At 41.7% G+C, this 22,165-nt stretch overlaps 2 protein-coding genes across 3 annotated transcripts; both read right to left on the reverse strand.

The window, feature by feature from the left end:
• Nucleotides 1-1,054: 1,054 nt before the first annotated feature.
• Nucleotides 1,055-9,028, reverse strand: LOC311270217 (urokinase-type plasminogen activator-like; the record flags this gene model as incomplete). Its single annotated transcript, XM_084374961.1, has 10 exons — nucleotides 1,055-1,249; nucleotides 2,146-2,294; nucleotides 2,383-2,523; nucleotides 2,649-2,794; nucleotides 2,907-3,084; nucleotides 3,171-3,212; nucleotides 3,713-3,773; nucleotides 3,864-3,968; nucleotides 7,892-8,014; nucleotides 8,966-9,028. The coding sequence occupies 10 exons, from the start codon at nucleotides 9,026-9,028 to the stop codon at nucleotides 1,055-1,057; spliced, it is 1,203 nt and encodes a 400-aa protein (XP_084231087.1).
• A 6,115-nt stretch (nucleotides 9,029-15,143) lies between these two features.
• LOC311270140 (urokinase-type plasminogen activator-like) lies at nucleotides 15,144-18,885 on the reverse strand. Of its 2 annotated transcripts, none has more exons than XM_084374860.1 (11): nucleotides 18,771-18,885; nucleotides 18,136-18,240; nucleotides 17,985-18,045; nucleotides 17,745-17,883; nucleotides 17,579-17,661; nucleotides 17,446-17,487; nucleotides 17,182-17,359; nucleotides 16,927-17,069; nucleotides 16,661-16,801; nucleotides 16,424-16,572; nucleotides 15,144-15,571 (listed from the first exon to the last, which is right to left on the reverse strand). In XM_084374860.1, the coding sequence occupies exons 2-11, from the start codon at nucleotides 18,184-18,186 to the stop codon at nucleotides 15,377-15,379; spliced, it is 1,182 nt and encodes a 393-aa protein (XP_084230986.1). In that variant the 5' UTR covers nucleotides 18,187-18,240; nucleotides 18,771-18,885; the 3' UTR covers nucleotides 15,144-15,376. The 2 variants fall into 2 exon arrangements, with proteins under 2 accessions (XP_084230986.1, XP_084230985.1); XM_084374859.1 differs by having other exon boundaries at nucleotides 16,927-17,072.
• Between the last annotated feature and the right edge of the window lie 3,280 nt (nucleotides 18,886-22,165).

The following is a 22,165-nucleotide window of genomic DNA, read 5'->3' on the forward strand; positions in this document are numbered from 1 at the left end:
TTTATTCTGCTGCTCTGGTGACCTTTTACCTTCTTGGCATATGAGAAAGGACATTAAAATGACAAGATTTCTCTCCACCAACATCTTTTTGTTTGAAGAGGTGCTTCACTCTGGAGGTTTTAAACAATGGTGAGAATTATTTGCAGCAGTTGTTGTGCCCATAAAATGCAAATAAACTGTGGGCTGGATGTCAAGTCAGGCAAGAAAAAAAGCCAGATGGCTTTCATATGTGTCATTTAAAACAACAATCATCAGCTGTCTCAGATCAGCTTCCTTTTCATACCATGTTGATGTTGAAGATAAATCTGCTGCAGGGCGGCACATCCAATATATATTTAGAGTGATAATTCATAAAATGTGTGGAGATGATTGAACTAAAAGCTTTTGAGTGACCAAAAAAGGTGGTATTTCAATATATACGTTTCAAATCACACCATCAATTCTGTAATCAGTATTTATAGTTTCTCATGAAAAGTCCCCAAAGTGCAACAAATGTGATTTATTCACTGTCTCTAAATGTGTGGATTAAACCTCCAAAACAGCTACAACCCACAATTGTCTTCAGTTTGTATGCCACCATTGTTTCTAAACACTTTGTGATTCTTAGTAAGTTTGAAGCTTCTGAGCAATTGTGTGTAATTTTTACACAACAGTGCCCCTCAGTGTCTGACCTAGGAACTCATGCAAGAACAGCATGTACATGACAGAGAGAGACAAACATCTGGAGTTGAAAGATGAACGTGCACAGTGAATATGTAATACAAATATTTTATTCAATATTAAAAAAAGATGCGTAACAGCAGGGCCAGCCTTGTACAAGAGAAAATGCTTATTACATTAAATAAGATAATAATAAAATAAATAAAATCTTTGACAGCTCTTATTAAAAATCCATCCATGTGAAAAGTGTGCGTAATAAAAAAATATGAACACTATTTCCAAAATCAATCTATAAAAGATAATTAAATAAACATTCACAACAAGCTTAAATACACACAGAGGCTACAAAGCTGCTACTAATGAAATGCCCAGCAGGCGACTTTCTGCCACAACCTCACTTCGGGGGATACATTAATCCTTGCGTGTACTTGGGGAGGCCTGTTTTTTCTGCGATCCACTTGTTGTAGTTGCTGACCTGCGTGTAAACACCTGGTTTGTTCTCCTCAGCACAGCCGTCACCCCAGCTCACCACCCCGAACAGAAACATCCGACCTGACACCTCACACACCAACGGACCTCCAGAGTCACCCTGAGAGGGGAGGACACAGCAGTCAGTCAGTGATCAGAGCATAAAGAAAGGTTCCAATATCTTTAGTATTATATTCTTAAATATTGATAGTTTATATTTTATTCACTGGTCTAAAAATAGTTGGAACAAGCATTTATATAATTGAACTACATGTCTTGACCTCCTCGGAACATGTTGCATATCTGTCGAATGGATCACAACTTCCCCTCATTTGTGTTTATGCAGCACTTTTATGCACTTCTGCTTTTGTGCAGATATTTAAAAGGTAACTCCACCAATTTTACACAATAAAGTCCATCTACAGTTTTTAGGGAGTACTACTGCATATGTGGAGAGCAATGCGTTTGCTCTCGTTTTGTGGCTCCAGGGGGAGCTGCATGTAATGTGACTAATTGCCTTCAGTGATGTCACTCAGCGGCTAAATTGCATCGTGGGTAATGTAAGCGCCATGTTCTGAAAATAATCCACTGGTCTAGGATTGCAGTCTTATAAAACTGTTGGACTCATTATGCACAGTTTAAAAACAAATGATCAAAATCAATACAGCAGAACCAGAGATATCGCCTTTTTATCCATTTTATCCATGTGTTCTTCTTCTTTTTGAAACCTGGTGCCTACATTACCCACAATGCAACTTAGCCACTGAGTGATATCACTGGAGGCAATTTATCAGATTACATGCAGCTTCCTCTGGAGCCACAAAAGGTTTTTGTACTATTTTTTTCACATATGCAGCAGTACTCCCAAAGACACACTTAAATGAGTAAAATTGGTGGAGTTACCCTTTAAAGTCGGACTATAGACATTCACTATATGCAAGGAAGAGGCTTTCAGTTTTGCACTCTGATCTTATTGAACATGTACACACATATTCATACACTGGGTACGTTGCTCACCGTGCATGCATCGGTGCTCCAGTCAGGGCTCCCAGCACAGAACATGTTCTCAGTGATTTTATCTCCATAGTATGATTTTCTTTTACAGTCAGCCTCAGAGATCAGCTTCACCTGGGTCTCTTTAAGGTACTGCGAGTAACGCCCTGCCACTGTTGAAACCACAGCGTCCGTTAGAAGAGTCATTGAAACAACAAACAGACATCAGTCATGAATTTGTGGAAGTTCTGCAGTACATACTGAATTTCTCCATCCCATATCCTGCAATGCTGCACTGAATTCCTGCAGGAAGCCGAGTGTGAGGCGGAGGAAGACACGCGGTCCGTGCAGACGCTGACTTCGCTGCACATCCTCCACTTCTGCTTTTGATCTTCAACAGGGCTGAAATTTCAAGCAAAACACAACCATGAGTCCTGCACACAAAGCACCCACACAGCTCTTTATCTCTCTCATTCACACACACACACACACACACACACACACACAAACAGTGCAACTGTGCGCACCTATGTCATTGTCGTATGTTGTCTGTTGTATGTATTTTTGGTGGATGATCAGTTTTTCCACGGTGAATATCTGCTCCTTGTCAGCATCCGTCTCATTGAGGGCCTTCTTCCCCAGGTATACAGATATATCCTGGAGGTTGGTCTCACTACTGGACAAAAAAAGAGTGTAAACATTTTACACCCACATATGAGTCATACTGCCATTACAGTATGAGAATTGCAGTGGAGGAAATGATGGTGTTTGGTGTTTCGTCTCACCCTTCATCGAAGCAGTGCGCAGCTGTGACAACCCAGCACGGCGAGATGAGAGTGCCACCGCAGAGGAATCTTTTTTTTTTAAAGATAGCAGCGACCCATGGGTGCGACTCTATGGGTGTGAAAGAACCACCTACGACTTTATACGTCCTCATCTCAGACCTCTCGCCACATGTCAGCTCTGCAGGGACACACGGGATCAGTCAGTGAGCGCCGATGCAGGGAACCACAAAATGAGAAAAAAGTGTATTTAAACAGCAAAACTACCTGTATCCATAGCAGGAGGAGGTTTTACTGTTGGTGGAGAACCTGTGAGGGAGCAGCAAACAGAGATCATTAGAAAAATACAAATCAAACATACACGATTTCACTGATTTCAAACACCCAATCTCAGCCTTACATTTGGGAATGTTGCAGAATTCCCTCACAATCCTCTCTCCTCTTCGGACCTGACACCATGGCATCAAACTCTGGTCAGGATTCCTAGCATTCAAGAGCATTTATATGAGACAAATGATGCCTCTCCTGAACACATCCAGGTGTGACATTGGTGACTGAAAGTATACCTGCAGTAATTATGGTCGCCTAGTCCCTGTGAAGGTCCCCAAGGGGAAGTGAGCTTGGGCCATCTGAGACATCTGTGACTGTTTGCCGTCTCAGAAACATATCCCCTGTAAGTGCTCCCATCCCCGGACAGACACATCTCATCTGAAGATCACATGGAGAAAGATGGACGAGAACATTTAAAGTCACCAGATGCAGCAAATGCAGAATATTAATAATATGTGTTGCATTTACAGTTGACTTACGCTTAACGGTGCCCCGTGGTTTTGGTGACAGTCCCTTTTTAAATGATCTTCGTGAAAAAGCCTGAAGAAGAGCGCAGACAAACACAGTTTAGACAAAATCCCCTTGGTATAAACATTACACATAAAGGTACGTCCTCTTATTGTTGCTTACCATGTCAACACTGAATGCTGCAAGGATGGCGACGATGACTAACAGGTTCATATTCACTTCTGATTGCGCTTCTCCTCTCTGGGAATATTTTAGTCTGGAGACAGTCTGAAAAGAGAAGCAAAATTACAGAAATGGAACAAAATAAAACAGGATTTCAAGCTCATGTGCCCTTTTATGGAGTTTATCTTTAAGCCGTGGCAGGACGTTACATTATTGACACGTGGTTTCTGTGCTCACGTTCAGTTCACACAGTGTTGCATCTCTGTTGATTGCATGTGTTCATCCGTACTGCAGAGGTTTAAATGTGAGAGCAACAGATAGAGCAATGTGTGCTCTGTACTGTAAACACCATCTCTATCTGTACAGTGAGTGCAATATACATTTATTTCCAGATATTTCTGGGACACAGTATCAACTTGATAATGAGAAAGAAACACGGTTGCGTGGTTGAATCTACTTTTGATGAGGTTTCTTCCATGTTGTTTTTCTGACTTGAGGGATAATGTTTGATTTGTGATGTTAGGCTATGTTGATAAAATTGACCTCATAAAGCGTTCATAAAGTAAACTACAACAACTTATATTTAGCTGAATGTCACACTCAAGGAAGCTTTAGAGTTATGTTTACCTTTCTGTCCAAACTTGCAATCCTGTTGAAGCTCTTTTGTTATCTCTTCCAGCTGAGGTAGCTATTATTTTCTCTCTGTATCCTCTGATATGCACCTGAGTTGTGGCTCCTGGCTCCTGACTGTTAGTCTTCTGGTGCTGCAGTGCTGATCCTCACCTCCTTCCCTCCCATTTAAAAACATACAGGCTGATAGTGGGAGGGGTTTAAAATTACATATGAAAACATCACTGCTACTCAAATGCTGATCAGTGCAAGTTTTCACCAAAGAATATTTTTCATGTCCTGTGACACATTCACACTAAACATTTCCCCTTTAACCACATGTAACTAAAATAATGATGTAGAAATTGGTCATGCAAACCACTGCAGCTGTCCGAGAAGAAGATCACGTCATACTTAATTAGAATGACGGGTTTGAGATTCAGAAGAAATTCTAAAAATCTCAACGTATTTCATTAACTGAAATTTGGTTTGTAGACATCATCATGTTCTTTATCATCTGAGAAGTACTGCAAAAAACAATAACTGTTTTAAATGTTAGCGATGCACAAAACTGTTCTACATGCTTTTATCTCCTCGTGCCTTGATCAGTGCAACATTGACTCCTGTTCTTGTGTCGGAATCAAAAAACTTTAAACACGACTATAACCTGTACAGAAATCAGCTGCTTTCCAGAACTAAGAGGCATGATTACATCACACCTATTTCAGCCTCGTTACACAGGCTTCGCATTTGTTTTAGGGTTGATTTTAAGATACTATAAAGGCTCTTTATGACCTGGTTATACTTCAGACCTCATTAATATTTGTGTATTGTTGAGATCCTGGGGCAGTGGTCTTCAGTCTCTCCATGAAAACTAAAGAGATCAGAGTTTTGTTATCTGGTCCCTGAGGCTCTTGAATGACCTCCCTGAGGAAAAAACCTGTCTGAGTCAGTGTTTTCTAACAAAACAAACAAACAAACACATCCTTATCAGAAAGTATATCCTGATTTATTTTTTAAATAGTTTTAAATTTTTTGTTAATTTTAATTTAGCTCTTCTTGTTTTTATTATTCATTTTGGTATTTTTATTTCATTTTATCTATGTGGCGCACTTTGTACTTTGATTTGATAAGTGTTCTATAAATCAAGTTTATCATTATAACTATAATTTAATTGCTCAGAAGAAAATATACTACTTTGTTTAAGGCTTAAAGTTGCTGTAAGCGTCGTTGTTTTAGCTCACTTCCTGACAGTTTTGCAGTTAGCGATCCCCTACCTTCTCTCTTTGTCTGCACATGAAACCCTAAGTAACCCTGACCCATTACTGACCAGACACGTTGTAACAGTGTTTACTGTTGGAATATAGAGCTATTTCACACTTATTTTAATAAAAATATATTATTTACTGCAGCTTTAATTTCATTTTTTAATTTACAACTGAAGTGTATTTTTCTCTGCACACAAGCGGTCTTGATGGCATCCATCTCCTAATCCCTCCTGTTCCCTTGAATTTCCCCTCAAAAATTGAAAGTCTAAGTGAAATTAGAATAAACATGTTTGTATGTGAATACATACGGAAGCCCTACAGGGCCATGCATTCATACATTTTATTTCCTCCGTTTTCCCATGATAAGGAGTTAATTTCATTTGTTTTCTCGAAATCTCGAGTTATTATCTCGAAATAACAACTGCCGTTTTCCTGAGATAATGGGATAATTAATTCAAGATCTCGAGATAATGACTGTGATATGATAGGCCTGAGATTATGGCGCCCGGGACCTCGTAGCTGGTCAGCTACGGTATGTAGTTAACGACGACATCAGGCTCACTTAGATTGCGTGATGCTCCAGCGCCTCTGACATTGCTACACTGAATGATGTTTCCTGCAATGATAATGATGAATACTACACTATCGGTTTGTTTTCTCAAGATCTCAAATTAATTATATCGTTATCTCGGGAAAACAAAGTTTCGTTATCTCGAGATCTCGAGAAAATTTTCCCGTTATCAAGGGAAAATGGAGGAAATAAAATGTATGAATGCATGGCCCTTTAGGGCTTCCGTAAATACATGGTGATATACATATAGATTTTTTTTTACATATACAGCTTGGTCCCTGAGTGAAATACATCTATTTTGGTGAAGTAGAGTGATGTCACAAAGTAACGGAATTAAATGCGGGACTACTGATGAGGCGTTTCAGGAGCAGCGTTTTTTATGGGAGAGAAGAGCTTCTCTTGGTAAAGAGACCTAACCTTAAATATAAAAAATCATAATAGGTCCCTTTAATGACATTCTCTGAAAGCCTGCTTTTATTTTTAAAAAATGCTGTCACTTGTGACCTCATGAAGAGAGGTGCTACAATTAAATTATCACTATTCTTAAAAAATCACTGGATGTGTTTACTGTGATACATCCTCTTGATTCATCTGCCTGTCATCACATACGAGATGCATTATTATTCAAGAGTCAGACCACTTAAAAGCGCATATTCCTGAAACTTGACAGAGCTATGCATTTTACCAAATGAGTGAGGTTACACGTCTGAATTCCAACATCTAGTTTGGATAACAGAGAAGCTGCCATCAAAGACCACACACTTAACACATCTTACACTCATAATGTAACACTACTTCCCCTAAAACAATACGATTTCTAGAGTAAAAATCTCTGACGCCTGTATCACTCATATTTCCTCCTCATTGACGTGACAATAGCCAGATATGACACCTTTCAGCAAGGCTGTGTGAACCGTAGGCTGTTAAGGAATGAGTTAAACATGCATAATGCCAAGTCAGGAAGCATGACACAACTGAACAGCACACATTAATCAACTCATGTCTGATAAATGTCTACTTTAAGCTGCACTCAGGTGTTTTACTAAAAGGACTGTGTTACACAAATATTACCCAACCCAGGGAAACCTGGGATATTGGTGGTTGAGGCCAGCTGCAACCTGCAGTGCTTGATTTTGTCTATTCAAAACAAGACTTGTGTTTCCCCCACAAAACCTGTAGTAAAGCGATGAGAGATGCTGAAGATAATGTATCAGGGGCTCATGGTTGGAAGTGTTACAGGCCTCAAGCACGAGTCACCTGCAAACAGATGATGCTTTATACAGGAAAAAGCAGACACAGGATACATTTACTGGAAATTTTCTGTCTTGATTTAATAAAATCTTCTATTTTCTTTTTGATTTAAACAATCTTTGCTTCTTTTGTTTGTTTGTTTTTCAATGTGATTTAACCTTTATCTAACCAGGAAGTCCCTTGAGATTAAAATCTCTTTTTCAAGAAAGACCTGGCAAAGATAGCACACCATTACAAATGAACAAAGATTATGAAATAAAGCATATAAAAACAGAGAAGTGAGACTTTTCTTCTCCCCACCCTGATAGCATTTCCTCTGTCCGACAGACCATTGTCACTGTGTCCTCAGCCCTTATCTCTCCCTGTAGCCTTGCATCTCCATCATTGGAGACCCATCGACCTGCCCGAGGGCTGCTATTAGCCTCCTTCTGCTCATTGTCTGGATGGTTTAACTGAATGGATCAATGAGGACAAGCACAGAAAGACAGAGAGACGGAGGCAGGGCCGGACTGGGAGACTTTTTCAGGCCAGGAGTCAGTCATGTAACCAGGCCACCCTGGCCTTGCCCACACACGCACTTTCACACCCACACCTACATGCATGGGCACGCATGCACACATGAACACATGCACGCAGGTACGCACGCACACGCGCGCGCACGCGCGCGCACGCGCGCACACACACACACACACACACATAGTGCATTCCAAATAGAAGTCCACGTATGGGACCTATTGTACAATCTAAGGTTGGAATATACAGTAATTTTTATGTTTTAAATACAGTAACACAACAATCCTCAGCAAAATCCACTAACACACTTAATAGAAGTGAATAAAGGTTTTACATAATAAGTAGTGCCAAGGTTACAGCTATACATAAAAAGTCATGTCATGTAGAATATCAACTGCCTCATTGGCACATATTTTTTATGTGTAGCCTACAATATAACTTAATAAACAAAGACAAATAAGTCCAAATCAAACAATTAATCAGCTATGAGGGGACAGCCTTCGAGCACATGTTCACAGAACACATGCACGCACGCACTGACAGACACATATATGCAATGTATAATACAGCCCGAGAGCATAGTTCCTAATAAGCAATCACATAATATTGACTAATATTTTATATAGGCTCTAATTATCATACTAATGAACCCCAACCTAAATCTATGGTTGGAATACATAGCTTTCATGTTTGGGCTGGGATACATAACAGCAAATCAGCAACAGACAGCAAAATTCAACAACACTAGCGCTTAATAGAATAATGCTGTAGTGCCAAGACAGCTATTATTACAAATGAGAGCCATTTATGTCAAATGGCAGTGCCTGGTGGTGTTCATATGTCTGCAACTTGTTGCATGTTGCTGCTCTACTGTAGAAATGATTCTGTACCTTCTGCCAACTGCTCTGCACTGGCTTCTCCTGAAGCACCAGCAGGACTGATGTCATCGCCATCACCACCTTTGAATAGCAAACATATGCTTACAGTGTTTTTCCATACACTAGTAAGATAGTGTAGCCTATGTCTCACTTGATTTGCCCTTGTATTCATATACATAATAATGGAATGATTATATCCCATTTGTTGCACAAATAAATAATTTCAAAAGCAGTAAATACATTTTATAAAAGTGGCTTGTAAATCAGTAATTTTAAAATCCCAATCCTTATTTTAATTTCAAGGCCAGGGCCTAGTAGGCTACATATTTACACTGTGTAAAAGTGTACAGCCTCAAGGACACTTGGGGGTCCCTGGCTCTCCTGGGAATCATAAGTTGTCCGACAAGATGTGATGATCTGCAGCAGAACCATGTTTAGTAGAACTACAAGTGAGTCCCACAATAAAACTGGATACACTACCTTCATTATAGCTGATTCTGGGGCTGTGGGCAGACAGCTGACGTTTGAACACCCAAAGTCATGTTTACATTAGAACCATATATACTAATTTGCCACAACAAAGGTCTTTATTTGTGACAATACAGTAAAACAGCAATGATTCTGACAAAATTAAACTGGCAGTAGTCTACTTTTTGCTTCTATTCATCATTCTGAGGTGCATACTGATCGTACAGTGTAATGACAGTGTACTGAAAAATTACACCATCCGCATACAGATTGGTTCCTTACAAACCTCACTCTCATTTTTTACCGCAAAAATGAAGGTTGCATTATGGCACGAAGAAAACAAGCCTGCAATTGAGCAAGCAAAACAGGAAGAGGCATTGTTTTCCCTGATCGCTATCCCCAGGTAACCTTGGGACAACTGGACTAACTGTGGACACTCTGAGAAAAATAACCTGCTGATGGAGGAGGCAAAGAAGACGAAAGGGTAGAGGTCAAATTGAGGTTCTTACCGTTGTTCTTTGCTAGCCAGGCTAGGTAGCCAGGCTGTTAGCAGTAGTCATGACAGTGGTGCCAACAGAGAAATACTGAGGGGGGAAAGTTGAAAAGTCAATGTCATTCTGTTTGTCAGCCCATCACTTTGTTCAAGACTTCAAAGCTATTCAATATTTGATTTGATGCAAAATTGTGTTCACACATTTATGGTGCCCAGATAATGAGTCCTAATGTCTTTGGGGATCCCATGACTTTCCTTCTACTCCCACCATGAGGTTGACATTTGTGGTTTTGAGTGAAGTGTCTCAATGTAATCGATTTTCATCAAATTTGGCACAGACATGCTCATGATGAATTGTAATACGTGGTGATCTTCTGACTCAACTGTACTTTGTCTTTAGCGCTAATGTTACCATGGTTACAAATTAAACTATTGTTGTAAGAGTGGCATAGCCCCTTTCAGGAATAGGGCGGTGCATGAGATGTGTGTGTGTAAGGTGTGAGTGGGAGAGAGAGAGAGAGAGAGAGGGAGTGTGCGTAAGTATGAACGGTGAATGCATGCAAGAGGAAGGAAAGCGAAGGAGGTAACAGTAGTAGCAACTGCAATTAATGTACAGTATAGGCTCCAGTTTCGCTGGGAAATTAGGCAACAACTCCTCAAGATACAGCAAAGCTCCCTGGTATTATTTCCCGACAAACATAAGAAGTGAAAGGGGGTTCACCCCGAAGGTAAACTTAAACTTCGGCCCTGGAGGAAATCATCTCCCCTGTGCTTCCCGTCTGGTAGCCGAACAGGAATGGTGTAACGCTGGCGACCACGAACGGACTCTCTCACGTTCAGCCACACCGCAGTGGTGAGCATTAAAAATGGTGACATTAACCGGGACAATTAGCAAAAAGTTGTTGTTAGCCGGAACCTAGCGAAGAAGCTAAGCTAACATGGCGGCCACTAACAAACGCCATGAGGCCGGGAATATTTTCGGAAATGTGACTAGCCACTCAAACCCGTTCATGACGCTGACTGCAGTAAATGAAAATCAAGTGGAGATAAAAATGGACTATGTGAGTGAAAGAAATTAAAGTTATGGACATTTTAACCCCTTTCTGTGTGAAGAGGAGCCAGTTAAAATGAGGCGGGGAGTCACTGAAACACCACATAAACCCGCTCAGCCCAGATTTTCAAGTACAAACCCCTCTGTTGGTGTTGATGGGGACAGTTACTGTTTCCAAGACTGTGTGGTTAACATTCAAGGCAAAGACCCATTTTTACATGAGAATAAACACCAAGCTCATGCCCAGCCATTAAAGCTGCACAACACAGCCATGCCACCAGCCACTACTGTTACAACGCCCCATACAAACCCCTTTTCCCCTGCCCACCCGGGGAGTTTCATCCATGGGCACCGTTCGAGTGGGAGCCCCTATGGAGCGCATCACCTTGGTCATTATGGGGCCACTGAATGAGACAGAGCGCAACAACAGACATGTTCTGGTGATACGGGACTATTTCACTAAATGGGTGGAGGCCTTCCCTTTACCTGATGAACAGGCTGTAACTGTGGCTGAAGTGCTTGCCTCAGAGTGGGTATGTCGTTATGGAGTGCCACAGACGTTGCACAGCAACCAAGGCCGGAACTTTGAATCTGAAGTGTTCCAGAAAATGTGCACACTGTTTGGTATTGAGAAAACACACACCACACCCTTCCGACCTCAGTCTGATGGCCAAGTTGAAAGGTTCAATGCCACCCTCCAAAAGATTCTGGCCACCACAGATGTGCGCTGCCACTGGGACTGGGACCTCATGATCCTATGCTGTCATGGCACACAGAGCAACAAAGCACAGTGCAACTAGTTTCACCCCTAACTTCATGATGTTTGGGCCGGAAGTGAGTGAGCCAGTGGACCTGGTAGCAGGCTTGCCTCCAGACCCTGACATAAACCCTTCAGCCCCTGAGTATGTCCAGCACCTACAGGAGTGCTTGGAGCTGGCACATCAAATCACCAGAGACGCCCTTGGTCAGTCTGTAACATGTGCGAAGAGACAATATGACAAGAACTGTCTGGATGGTGTGTGATACCTCATCAAAGGCACGAAGATAATCAAAAGCAGAGTGAAAAAGTTCCTTCCATTATACGAAGGGCTGTATTTCATCCTGGGACTGTTGGATGACCTGGTGTATCGAATCAAGAAAAGCCCAAAGACCAGAGTGAAGGTAGTTCACCACGACCAGCTGAAACCTTATCGCTGTCGGGATGCACTGGACAATACCTGGGCCATGGAGCAGGCTCGGAGCTGGACACCTATGGAGGTGTCACCCCCCGCTGTCGACATGGACCCTGCAGACACTAGCCTGGGTCTGTCTCAACTGTTCTCCAGCGCTGAGGAAGCCTCCAGCTGCACCTTGTCAGACCTGGCAGTGGAGATTCCTGAAGCTGACGCTTCACTCCCTTCCACTGATCCTCATCTTAAGTCCGCTTCTCCTGGGGGCCCCCAGGATAGTGGGGGTGGTGTGTCAGTGCAGCATCATCAGAGCCATCGTTCTAAAAGGCTGAGCCGCCAGCGAAGGCCACCCGCCAAGTTTGGTGACTGGGTGGCTCACTGAGTTCATGAACAGGCTTCACAGTTGAACTGACCATTTTCAAGGTCTGCTGTTTTGCAATGTTTTATGCTTTTCAAGCTAATTGCTAATTTTATATGTTCATATATGTTCATTTAAAGAGAAAAAAGAGAGAAAACTTGAGGAGTAGTGGTTTAATCACTATGCACTGTGACCAGAACTGTATTGAACTTTTCAGTTTGAAATTTGAGTAAACATAGAAAATTCAGTTAGTATGCTCCTAACAGTCTATTTAAAGCCCAGAATAAGCCATATCCTGTAATGTAGGTATTATTAATGTCTTTCCAGGGTGTATTTTGCTCCACTATATGCGCACACTAGAAGATGGACTGATACATGTTTGCATCTGCAATGAGAAGCTGCACCTTTGCCAACGCCCCACTTGCAATGGACTTGAATACCACTGGTTATACTGAATCCTCTTAAACTGGACTGAATGCAAATCTTCACTCATCTTCTTCATCACCTTCCGCTTTGTCCAGGATTGGGTCGTGGTGGCAGCAGGCTTAGTAGGGAGCTCCAGACCTCCTTCTCCCCAGCGACACTTTCCAGCTCCTCCAGGAGGATCCTGAGGCGTTCCCAGGCCAGATGAGATATGCAATCTCTCCAGCGGGTTCTGGGTCTGCCCTGGGGTCTCCTCCCAGTTGGACGTACCCAGATCTTTCGGTCACTACCCACAGCTCGTGGCCATAGGTGAGGGTTGGAACATAGATGGACCGGTAAATCCGGCTGCGAACCGCCCAATGCCTGCTGGAGGTCACAGGCTGAGGAAGCCAACAGAACCACGTCATCCACAAAGAGCAAAGACGCAATTCTGAGGTCCCCATACCGGACACTCACCTCACCATGGCTGCGCCTTGAGATCCTGTCCATGAATATCACAAACAGGATCGGAGACAAGGGGCAGCCCTGGTGGAGTCCGATTCGACGATCGGACGGACCCTCCTTTCTAGCACCCTGGAATAAACTTTCCCAGGGAGGCTGAGCAGTGTGATACCCTGATAATTGGAACACACCCTCCGGTCCCCCTTTTTGAAAATGGAGACCACCACCCTGGTCTGCCACTCCAGAGGTACCGTCCCTGACCTCCACGTGACACTGAAAAGACGTGTCAGCCATGACGGCCCAACAATGTCCAGAGCCTTTAGCATCTCGGGGCGAATCTCATCCACCCCTGGCGCCTTGCCACTGGGGAGCTTCTTGACTACCTCAGTGACCTCTGCCAGGGATATGGACGAGTCTTCCCCCGAGTCTTCAGGATCTGCTTCAATTTCAGAGGACGTGTTAGCCGGGTTCAAAAGGTCCTTCCACCGCCCGACAATATCCCCAGTCAGGTTCAGCAAGTCCCCTCCCCAACTGAAAACAGCCTGGGCTGAGGCCCGCTTCCCTTTTCTGAGTTGCCGGATGGTTTGCCAGAACTTCCTTGAGGCCGACCGCCCTCCTGGCCTCCCAGTACCAGTCTGCTGTTTCAGGAGACCCCTTGGTCAGCCAAACCCGAAAGGCCTCCTTCTTCAGCTTGACAGCATCCTTCGCTGCTGGTGTCTACCAGCAGGTCCTTGGGTTGCCGCCCCGACTGGCACCGATGACCGTCTGACCACAGCTGTTATCGGCCGCCTCTACAATGGAGGCTCTGAACATGGTCCATTCGGATTCCATGTCCCCAGTCTTCCCCGGGATGAGCGAAAAGTTCTTCTGAAGGTGGGAGTTGAAGACCTGACGGACCGGGGCCTCCACCAGACGTTCCCAGTTCACCCTCACTACTCGTTTGGGTTTCCCAGGTCTGTCCGGCACCAGGTGGTGATCAGTTGACAACTCCGCTCCTCTCTTCACCCAAGTGTCCAAGACATACGCCCACAGGTCCGATGATTTGACCACAAAGTCTATCATCGACCTTTGGCCTAAGGTGGCCTGGTACCAGGTACACTTATGAGCCACCCTATGCTCGAACATGGTGTTCGTTATGGCCAATCCATGACTAGCACAGAAGTCCGATAACAAAACCCCCTTCGGGTTCAGATCGGGCAGGCCGTTCCTCCCAATCACTCCCTCCAAGTTTCCCCATCGTCACCCACGTGAGCGTTAAAGTCCCCCAGAAGAACTATGAATCTGCTGCAGGGCGGCACATCCGATATATATTTAGAGTGATAATTCATAAAATGTGTAGAGATGATTGAACTAAAAGCTTTTGAGTGACCAAAAAAGGTGTTATTTCAATATATGCGTTTCAAATCACACCATCAATTCTGTAATCAGTATTTATAATTTCTCATGAAAAGTCCCCAAAGTGCAACAAATGTGATTTATTCACTGTCTCTAAATGTGTGGATTAAACCTCTAAAACAGCTACAACCCACAATTGTCTTCAGTTTGTATGCCACCATTGTTTCTAAACACTTTGTGATTCTTAGTAAATTTGAAGCTTCTGAGCAATTGTGTGTAATTTTTACACAACAGTGCCCCTCAGTGTCTGACCTAGGAACTCATGCAAGAACAGCATGTACATGACAGAGAGAGACAAACATCTGGAGTTGAAAGATGAACGTGCACAGTGAATATGTAATACAAATATTTTATTCAGTATTTTAAAAAAAATACATAACAGCAGGGCCAGCCTTGTACAAGAGAAAATGCTTATTAAATTAAATAAGATAAATAAAATCTTTGACAGCTCTTATTAAAAATCCATCCTTGTTAAAAGTGTGCGTCATAAAAAAGTATGAACACTATTTACAAAAACAATCTATAAAAGATAATTAAATAAACATTCACAACAAGCTTAAATACACACAGAGGCTACAAAGCTGCTACTAATGAAATGCCCAGCAGGCGACTTTCTGCCACAGCCTCACTTCAGGGGATACATTAATCCTTGCGTGTACTTGGGGAGGCCTGTTTTTGCTGCGATCCACTTGTTGTAGTTGGTGACCTGCGTGTAAACACCTGGTTTGTTCTCCTCAGCACAGCCGTCACCCCAGCTCACCACCCCGAACAGAAACATCCGACCTGACACCTCACACACCAACGGACCTCCAGAGTCACCCTGAGAGGGGAGGACACAGCAGTCAGTCAGTGATCAGAGCATAAAGAAAGGTTCCAATATCTTTAGTATTATATTCTTAAATATTGATAGTTTATTATTTTATTCACTGGTCTAAAAATAGTTGGAACAAGCATTTATATAATTGAACTACATGTCTTGACCTCCTCGGAACATGTTGCATATCTGTCGAATGGATCACAACTTCCCCTCATTTGTGTTAGGTAACCCAAAACATTTTACACAATAAAGTCCATCTACAGTTTTTAGGGAGTACTACTGCATATGTGGAGAGCAATGCGTTTGCTCTCGTTTTGTGGCTCCAGGGGGAGCTGCATGTAAGGTGACTAATTGCCTTCAGTGATGTCACTCAGTGGCTAAATTGCATCGTGGGTAATGTAGGCGCCATGTTCTGAAAATAATCCACTGGTCTAGGATTGCAGTCTTATAAAACTGTTGGACTCATTATGCAGAGTTTAAAAACAAATGATCAAAGTCAATACAGCAGAACCAGAGATATCGCCTTTTTATCCATTTTATCCATGTGTTCTTCTTCTTTTTGAAACCTGGTGCCTACATTACCCACAATGCAACTTAGCCACTGAGTGATATCACTGGAGGCAATTTATCAGATTACATGCAGCTTCTTCTGGAGCCACAAAAGGCGTTTATACAATTTTTTTCACAAATGCATCAGTACTCCCAAAGACACACTTAAATGAGTAAAATTGGTGGAGTTACTCTTTAAAGCCGGACTATAGACATTCACTATATGCAAGGAAGAGGCTATCAGTTTTGCACTCTGATCTTATTGAACATGTACACACATATTCATACACTGGGTACGTTGCTCACCGTGCATGCATCGGTGCTCCAGTCAGGGCTCCCAGCACAGAACATGTTCTCAGTGATTTTATCTCCATAGTATGATTTTCTTTTACAGTCAGCCTCGGCGATCAGCTTCACCTGGGTCTCTTTAAGGTACTGCGAGTAACGCCACGCCACTGTTGAAACCACAGCGTCCGTTAGAAGAGTCATTGAAACAACAAACAGACATCAGTCATGAATTTGTGGAAGTTCTGCAGTACATACTGAATTTCTCCATCCCATATCCTGCAATGCTGCACTGAATTCCTGCAGGAAGCCGAGTGTGAGGCGGAGGAAGACACGCGGTCCGTGCAGACGCTGACTTCGCTGCACATCCTCCACTTCTGCTTTTGATCTTCAACAGGGCTGAAATTTCAAGCAAAACACAACCATGAGTCCTGCACACAAAGCACCCACACAGCTCTTTATCTCTCTCATTCACACACACACACACACACACACACACACACACACAGTACAACTGTGCGCACCTATGTCATTGTCGTATGTTGTCTCGTTGTATTTTTGGTGGATGATCAGTTTTTCCATGGTAAACATCTGCTCCTTGTCAGCATCCGTCTCATTGATGGCCTTCTTCCCCAGGTATACAGATATATCCTGGAGGTTGGTCTCACTACTGGACAAAAAAAGAGTGTAAACATTTTACACCCACATATGAGTCATACTGCCATTACAGTATGAGAATTGCAGTGGAGGAAATGATGGTGTTTGGTGTTTTGTCTCACCCTTCATCGAAGCAGTGTGCAGCTGTGACAACCCAGCACGGCGAGATGAGAGTGCCACCGCAGAGGAATCTTTTTTTTTTAAAGATAGCAGCGACCCATGGGTGCGACTCTATGGGTGTGAAAGAACCACCTACGACTTTATACGTCCTCATCTCAGACCTCTCGCCACATGTCAGCTCTGCAGGGACACACAGGATCAGTCAGTGAGCGCCGATGCAGGGAACCACAAAATGAGAAAAAAGTGTATTTAAACAGCAAAACTACCTGTATCCATAGCAGGAGGAGGTTTTACTGTTGGTGGAGAACCTGTGAGGGAGCAGCAAACAGAGATCATTAGAAAAATACAAATCAAACATACATGTTTTCACTGATGTCAAACATCTAATCTCAGCCTTACATTTGGGAATGTCGCAGAATTCCCTCACAATCCTCCTTCCTCTTCGGACCTGACACCACGGCATCAAACTCTGGTCAGGATTCCTAGCATTCAAGAGCATTTATATGAGACAAATGATGCCTCTCCTGAACACATCCAGGTGTGACATTGGTGGCTGAAAGTATACCTGCAGTAATTATGGTCGCCTAGTCCCTGTGAAGGTCCCCAAGGGTAAGTGAACCTGGTCCATCTGAGACAGCTGCGACCGTATGCCGTCTCAGAAACATATCCCCTGTAAGTGCTCCCATCCCCAGACAGACACATCTCTGAAGATCACATGGAGAAAGACGGACGAGAACATTTAAAGTCACCAGATGCAGCAAATGCAGAATATTAATAATATGTGTTGCATTTACAGTTGACTTACGCTTAACGGTGCCCCGTGGTTTTGGTGACAGTCCCTTTTTAAATGATCTTCGTGAAAAAGCCTGAAGAAGAGCGCAGACAAACACAGTTTAGACAAAATCCCCTTGGTATAAACATTACACATAAAGGTACTTCCTCTTATTGTTGCTTACCATGTCAACACTGAATGCTGCAAGGATGGCGACGATGACTAACAGGTTCATATTCACTTCTGGTTTTGCTTCTCCTCACTGGGAATATTTTAGTCTGGAGACAGTCTGAAAAGAGAAGCAAAATTACAGAAATGGAACAAAATAAAACAGGATTTCAAGCTCATGTGCCCTTTTATGGAGTTTATCTTTAAGCCGTGGCAGGACGTTACATTATTGACACGTGGTTTCTGTGCTCACGTTCAGTTCACACGGTGTTGCATCTCTGTTGATTGCATGTGTTCATCCGTACTGCAGAGGTTTAAATGTGAGAGCAACAGATAGAGCATGCTCACAATGTGTGCTCTGTACTGTAAACACCATCTCTATCTGTACAGTGAGTGCAATATACATTTATTTCCAGATATTTCTGGGACACAGTATCAACTTGATAATGAGAAAGAAACACGGTTGCGTGGTTGAATCTACTTTTGATGAGGTTTCTTCCATGTTGTTTTTCTGACTTGAGGGATAATGTTTGATTTGTGATGTTAGGCTATGTTGATAAAATTGACCTCATAAAGCCTTCATAAAGTAAACTACAACAACTTATATTTAGCTGAATGTCACACTCAAGGAAGCTTTAGAGTTATGTTTACCTTTCTGTCCAAACTTGCAATCCTGTTGAAGCTCTTTTGTTATCTCTTCCAGCTGAGGTAGCTATTATTTTCTCTCTGTATCCTCTGATATGCACCTGAGTTGTGGCTCCTGGCTCCTGACTGTTAGTCTTCTGGTGCTGCAGTGCTGATCCTCACCTCCTTCCCTCCCATTTAAAAACACACAGGCTGATAGTGGGAGGGGTTTAAAATTAGATATGAAAACATCACTGCTACTCAAATGCTGATCAGCGCAAGTTTTCACCAAAGAATATTTGTCATGTCCTGTGACACATTCACACTGAACACTCCCCTCCTTCCCCTTTAACCACATGTAACTAAAATAATGATGTCCAAAATTGGTCATGCATACAAAGAAAACTACTGCAGCTGTCCATGAAGAAGATCACGTCATACTTAATTAGAATGACGGGTTTGAGATTCAGAAGAAATTCTAGAAAAGGCTCTTTATGACCTGGTTATACTTCAGACCTCATTAATCTTTGTTTATAGTTTAGTTTATAGTTTGAGATCCTGGGGCAGTGGTCTTCAGTCTCTTCATGAAAACTAAAGAGATCAGAGTTTTGTTGTCTGGTCCCTGAGGCTCTTGAATGACCTCCCTGAGAAAAAAAAGCTGCTTGAGTCAGTGTTTTCTAAAAAAAAAAAAAAAACACATCCATATCAGAAAGTATATCCTGATTTATTTTCTAAAATAGTTTTTAATTTTTTGTTAATTTTAATTTAGCTCTTCTTGTTTTTATTATTCATTTTGGTATTTTTATTTCATTTTATCTATGTGGCGCACTTTGTACTTTGTTTTGATAAGTGTTCTATAAATCAAGTTTATCATTATAACTATAATTTAATTGCTCAGAAGAAAATATACTACTTTGTTTCAGGCTTAAAGTTGCTGTAAGCGTTGTCGTTGTTTTAGCTCACTTCCTGACCTCCCTTCTCTTTTCATCAGCACATGAATGCAAACAGACAGGACAGGACAAGACTGTATTGAATTATCTATCCTGATAGGATAAAGTGGGCAGGGACTCCAGAACATGTATTTTCTCTTTCACTGCATGAGCGGGGAGAGGAGAGACATGGGTAACTGACCAAACACATTGTAACAGTGTTTACTGTTGGAATATAGAGCTATTTCACACTTATTGTAATAAAAAATATTTTGTTTACTGCAGCTTTAATATATTTTTTAATTTACAACTTAAGTGTATATTCCATCCATCTCCTAATCCCTCCTGTTCCCATGAATTTCCCCTCAAAAAGCTGTGAAATTAGATAAAGCATGTTTGTATGTGAATACATACGGAAGCCCTAAAGGGCTATGCAACTAAACTTTGTTTTCCCGAGATAAAAGCAAAGTTTAGTTATCTCGAGAGCTCAAGAAAATTATCCCATTATCTTGGGAAAACAGCGATTGTTATTTCGAGATAATAACTCGGATCTCGAGAAAACAAATTAAATTAACTCCTTATCACGGTAAAAAGGGAGGAAATAAAATGTATGAATGCATGGCTCTTTAGGGCTTCCGTAAATACATAGTGATATACATATACATTTTATTTTTTTATTACATATAGCGCTTGGTCCCTGAGTGAAAATGCCTCTATTTTGGTAAAGTAGAGTGATGTCACAAAGTAACGGAATTAAATGCGGGACTACTGACGAGGCGTTTCAGGAGCAGCGTTTTCTATGGGAGAGAAGAGCTTCTCTTGGTAAAGAGACCTAACCTTAAATATTAAAAATCATAGTAGGTCCCTTTAATGACATTCTCTGAAAGCCTGCTTTTATTTTTTAAAAATGTTTTATTAGATGATCTTTTTTAAGCACTTCAGTGTGTATTTCCTCTCATTTAATATATTTTCACAGTATGACTTTGTTGTTTTTAAAGTGTTTTGATCCATACTAATTATTTTTATGTTAATTGCTGTCACTTGTGACCTCATGAAGAGAGGTGCTACAATTAAATTACCACTATTCTTAAAAAAAGTAAGAAGAAAGTTGCTCATCACCTGAAGGTGGTTAAACGTCACTTAGACCTCAAAATCTGAAGACGTACAGATTTGAATAAATAACAAAATAAATAAACCACTGGATGTGTTTACTGTGATACATCCTCTTGATTCATCTGCCTGTCATCACATACGAGATGCATTATTATTCAAGAGTCAGACCACTTAAAAGCGCATATTCCTGAAACTTGACAGAGCTATGCATTTTACCAAATGAGTGAGGTTACACGTCTGAATTCCAACATCTGGTTTGGATAACAGAGCAGCTGCCATCAAAGACCACACACTTAACACATCTTACACTCATAATGTAACACTACTTCCCCTAAAACAATAGGTATTGTTATGGATTTTGGGGATTTCTAGACTAAAAATCTCTGACGCCTGTGTTACTCATATTTCCTCCTCATTGACGTGACAATAGCCAGATATGACACCTTTCAGCAAGGCTGTGTGGACCGGAGGCTGTTAAGGAATGAGTTAAACATGCATAATGCCAAGTCAGGAAGCATGACACAACTGAACAGCACACATTAATCAACTCTTTTAATCGCTCCTGTAGGCTGGTCTGATAAATGTCTACTTTAAGCTGCACTCAGGTGCTTTACTAAAAGGACTGTGTGTTACTCAGGTATTACCCAACCCAGGGAAACCCGGGATATTTGTGGTTGAGGCCAGCTGCAACCTGCAGTGTTTGATTTTGTCTATTTGACACAAGTCTTGTGTTTCCCCCACAAAACCTGTAGTAAAGCGATGAGAGATGCTGAAGATAATGTATCAGGGGCTCATGGTTGGAAGTGTTACAGGCCTCAAGCACGAGTCACCTGCAAACAGATGATGTTTTATACAGGAAAAAGCAGACACAGGATACATTTCTTGGCAATTTTCTGTCTTTATTTAATAAAATCATCTTCTTCCTTCTTTTTGATTTAAACAATCTTTGCTTCTTTTGTTTGTTTTTTTTTGGTTTTTTTAATTTAATTTAACCTTTATCTAACCAGGAAGTCCCTTGAGATTAAAATCTCTTTTTCAAGGAAGACCTGGCAAAGATAGCACACCATTAAAGGACAAATGTGCAAAGATTGTGAAATAAAGCATATAAAACAGAGAAGTGACAACAAAACATAAAAGAAAAACCCAGCATAATGACAAGCAATATCATTAATCAGTTACACAGTTTCTTTTTATCTCCTTGTTCACAATAATCTTGATATAAGAAGAACTTTCTCACATAAAGACACATACAACAGTAATTCCAACAAAACACACACTGTTAGACTTGGCTGTAATTTCTAGAGTTACTTTTACTGCAAAATGCCTAATGAACTACCATATTTTATTTTTATACTTCACTACTGTAATAAGCATTGCATT

This window comes from Pagrus pagrus, assembly GCF_965226575.1.
Source record: "Pagrus pagrus genome assembly, chromosome: 15".
In the NCBI taxonomy this organism is placed as follows: domain Eukaryota; kingdom Metazoa; phylum Chordata; class Actinopteri; order Spariformes; family Sparidae; genus Pagrus; species Pagrus pagrus.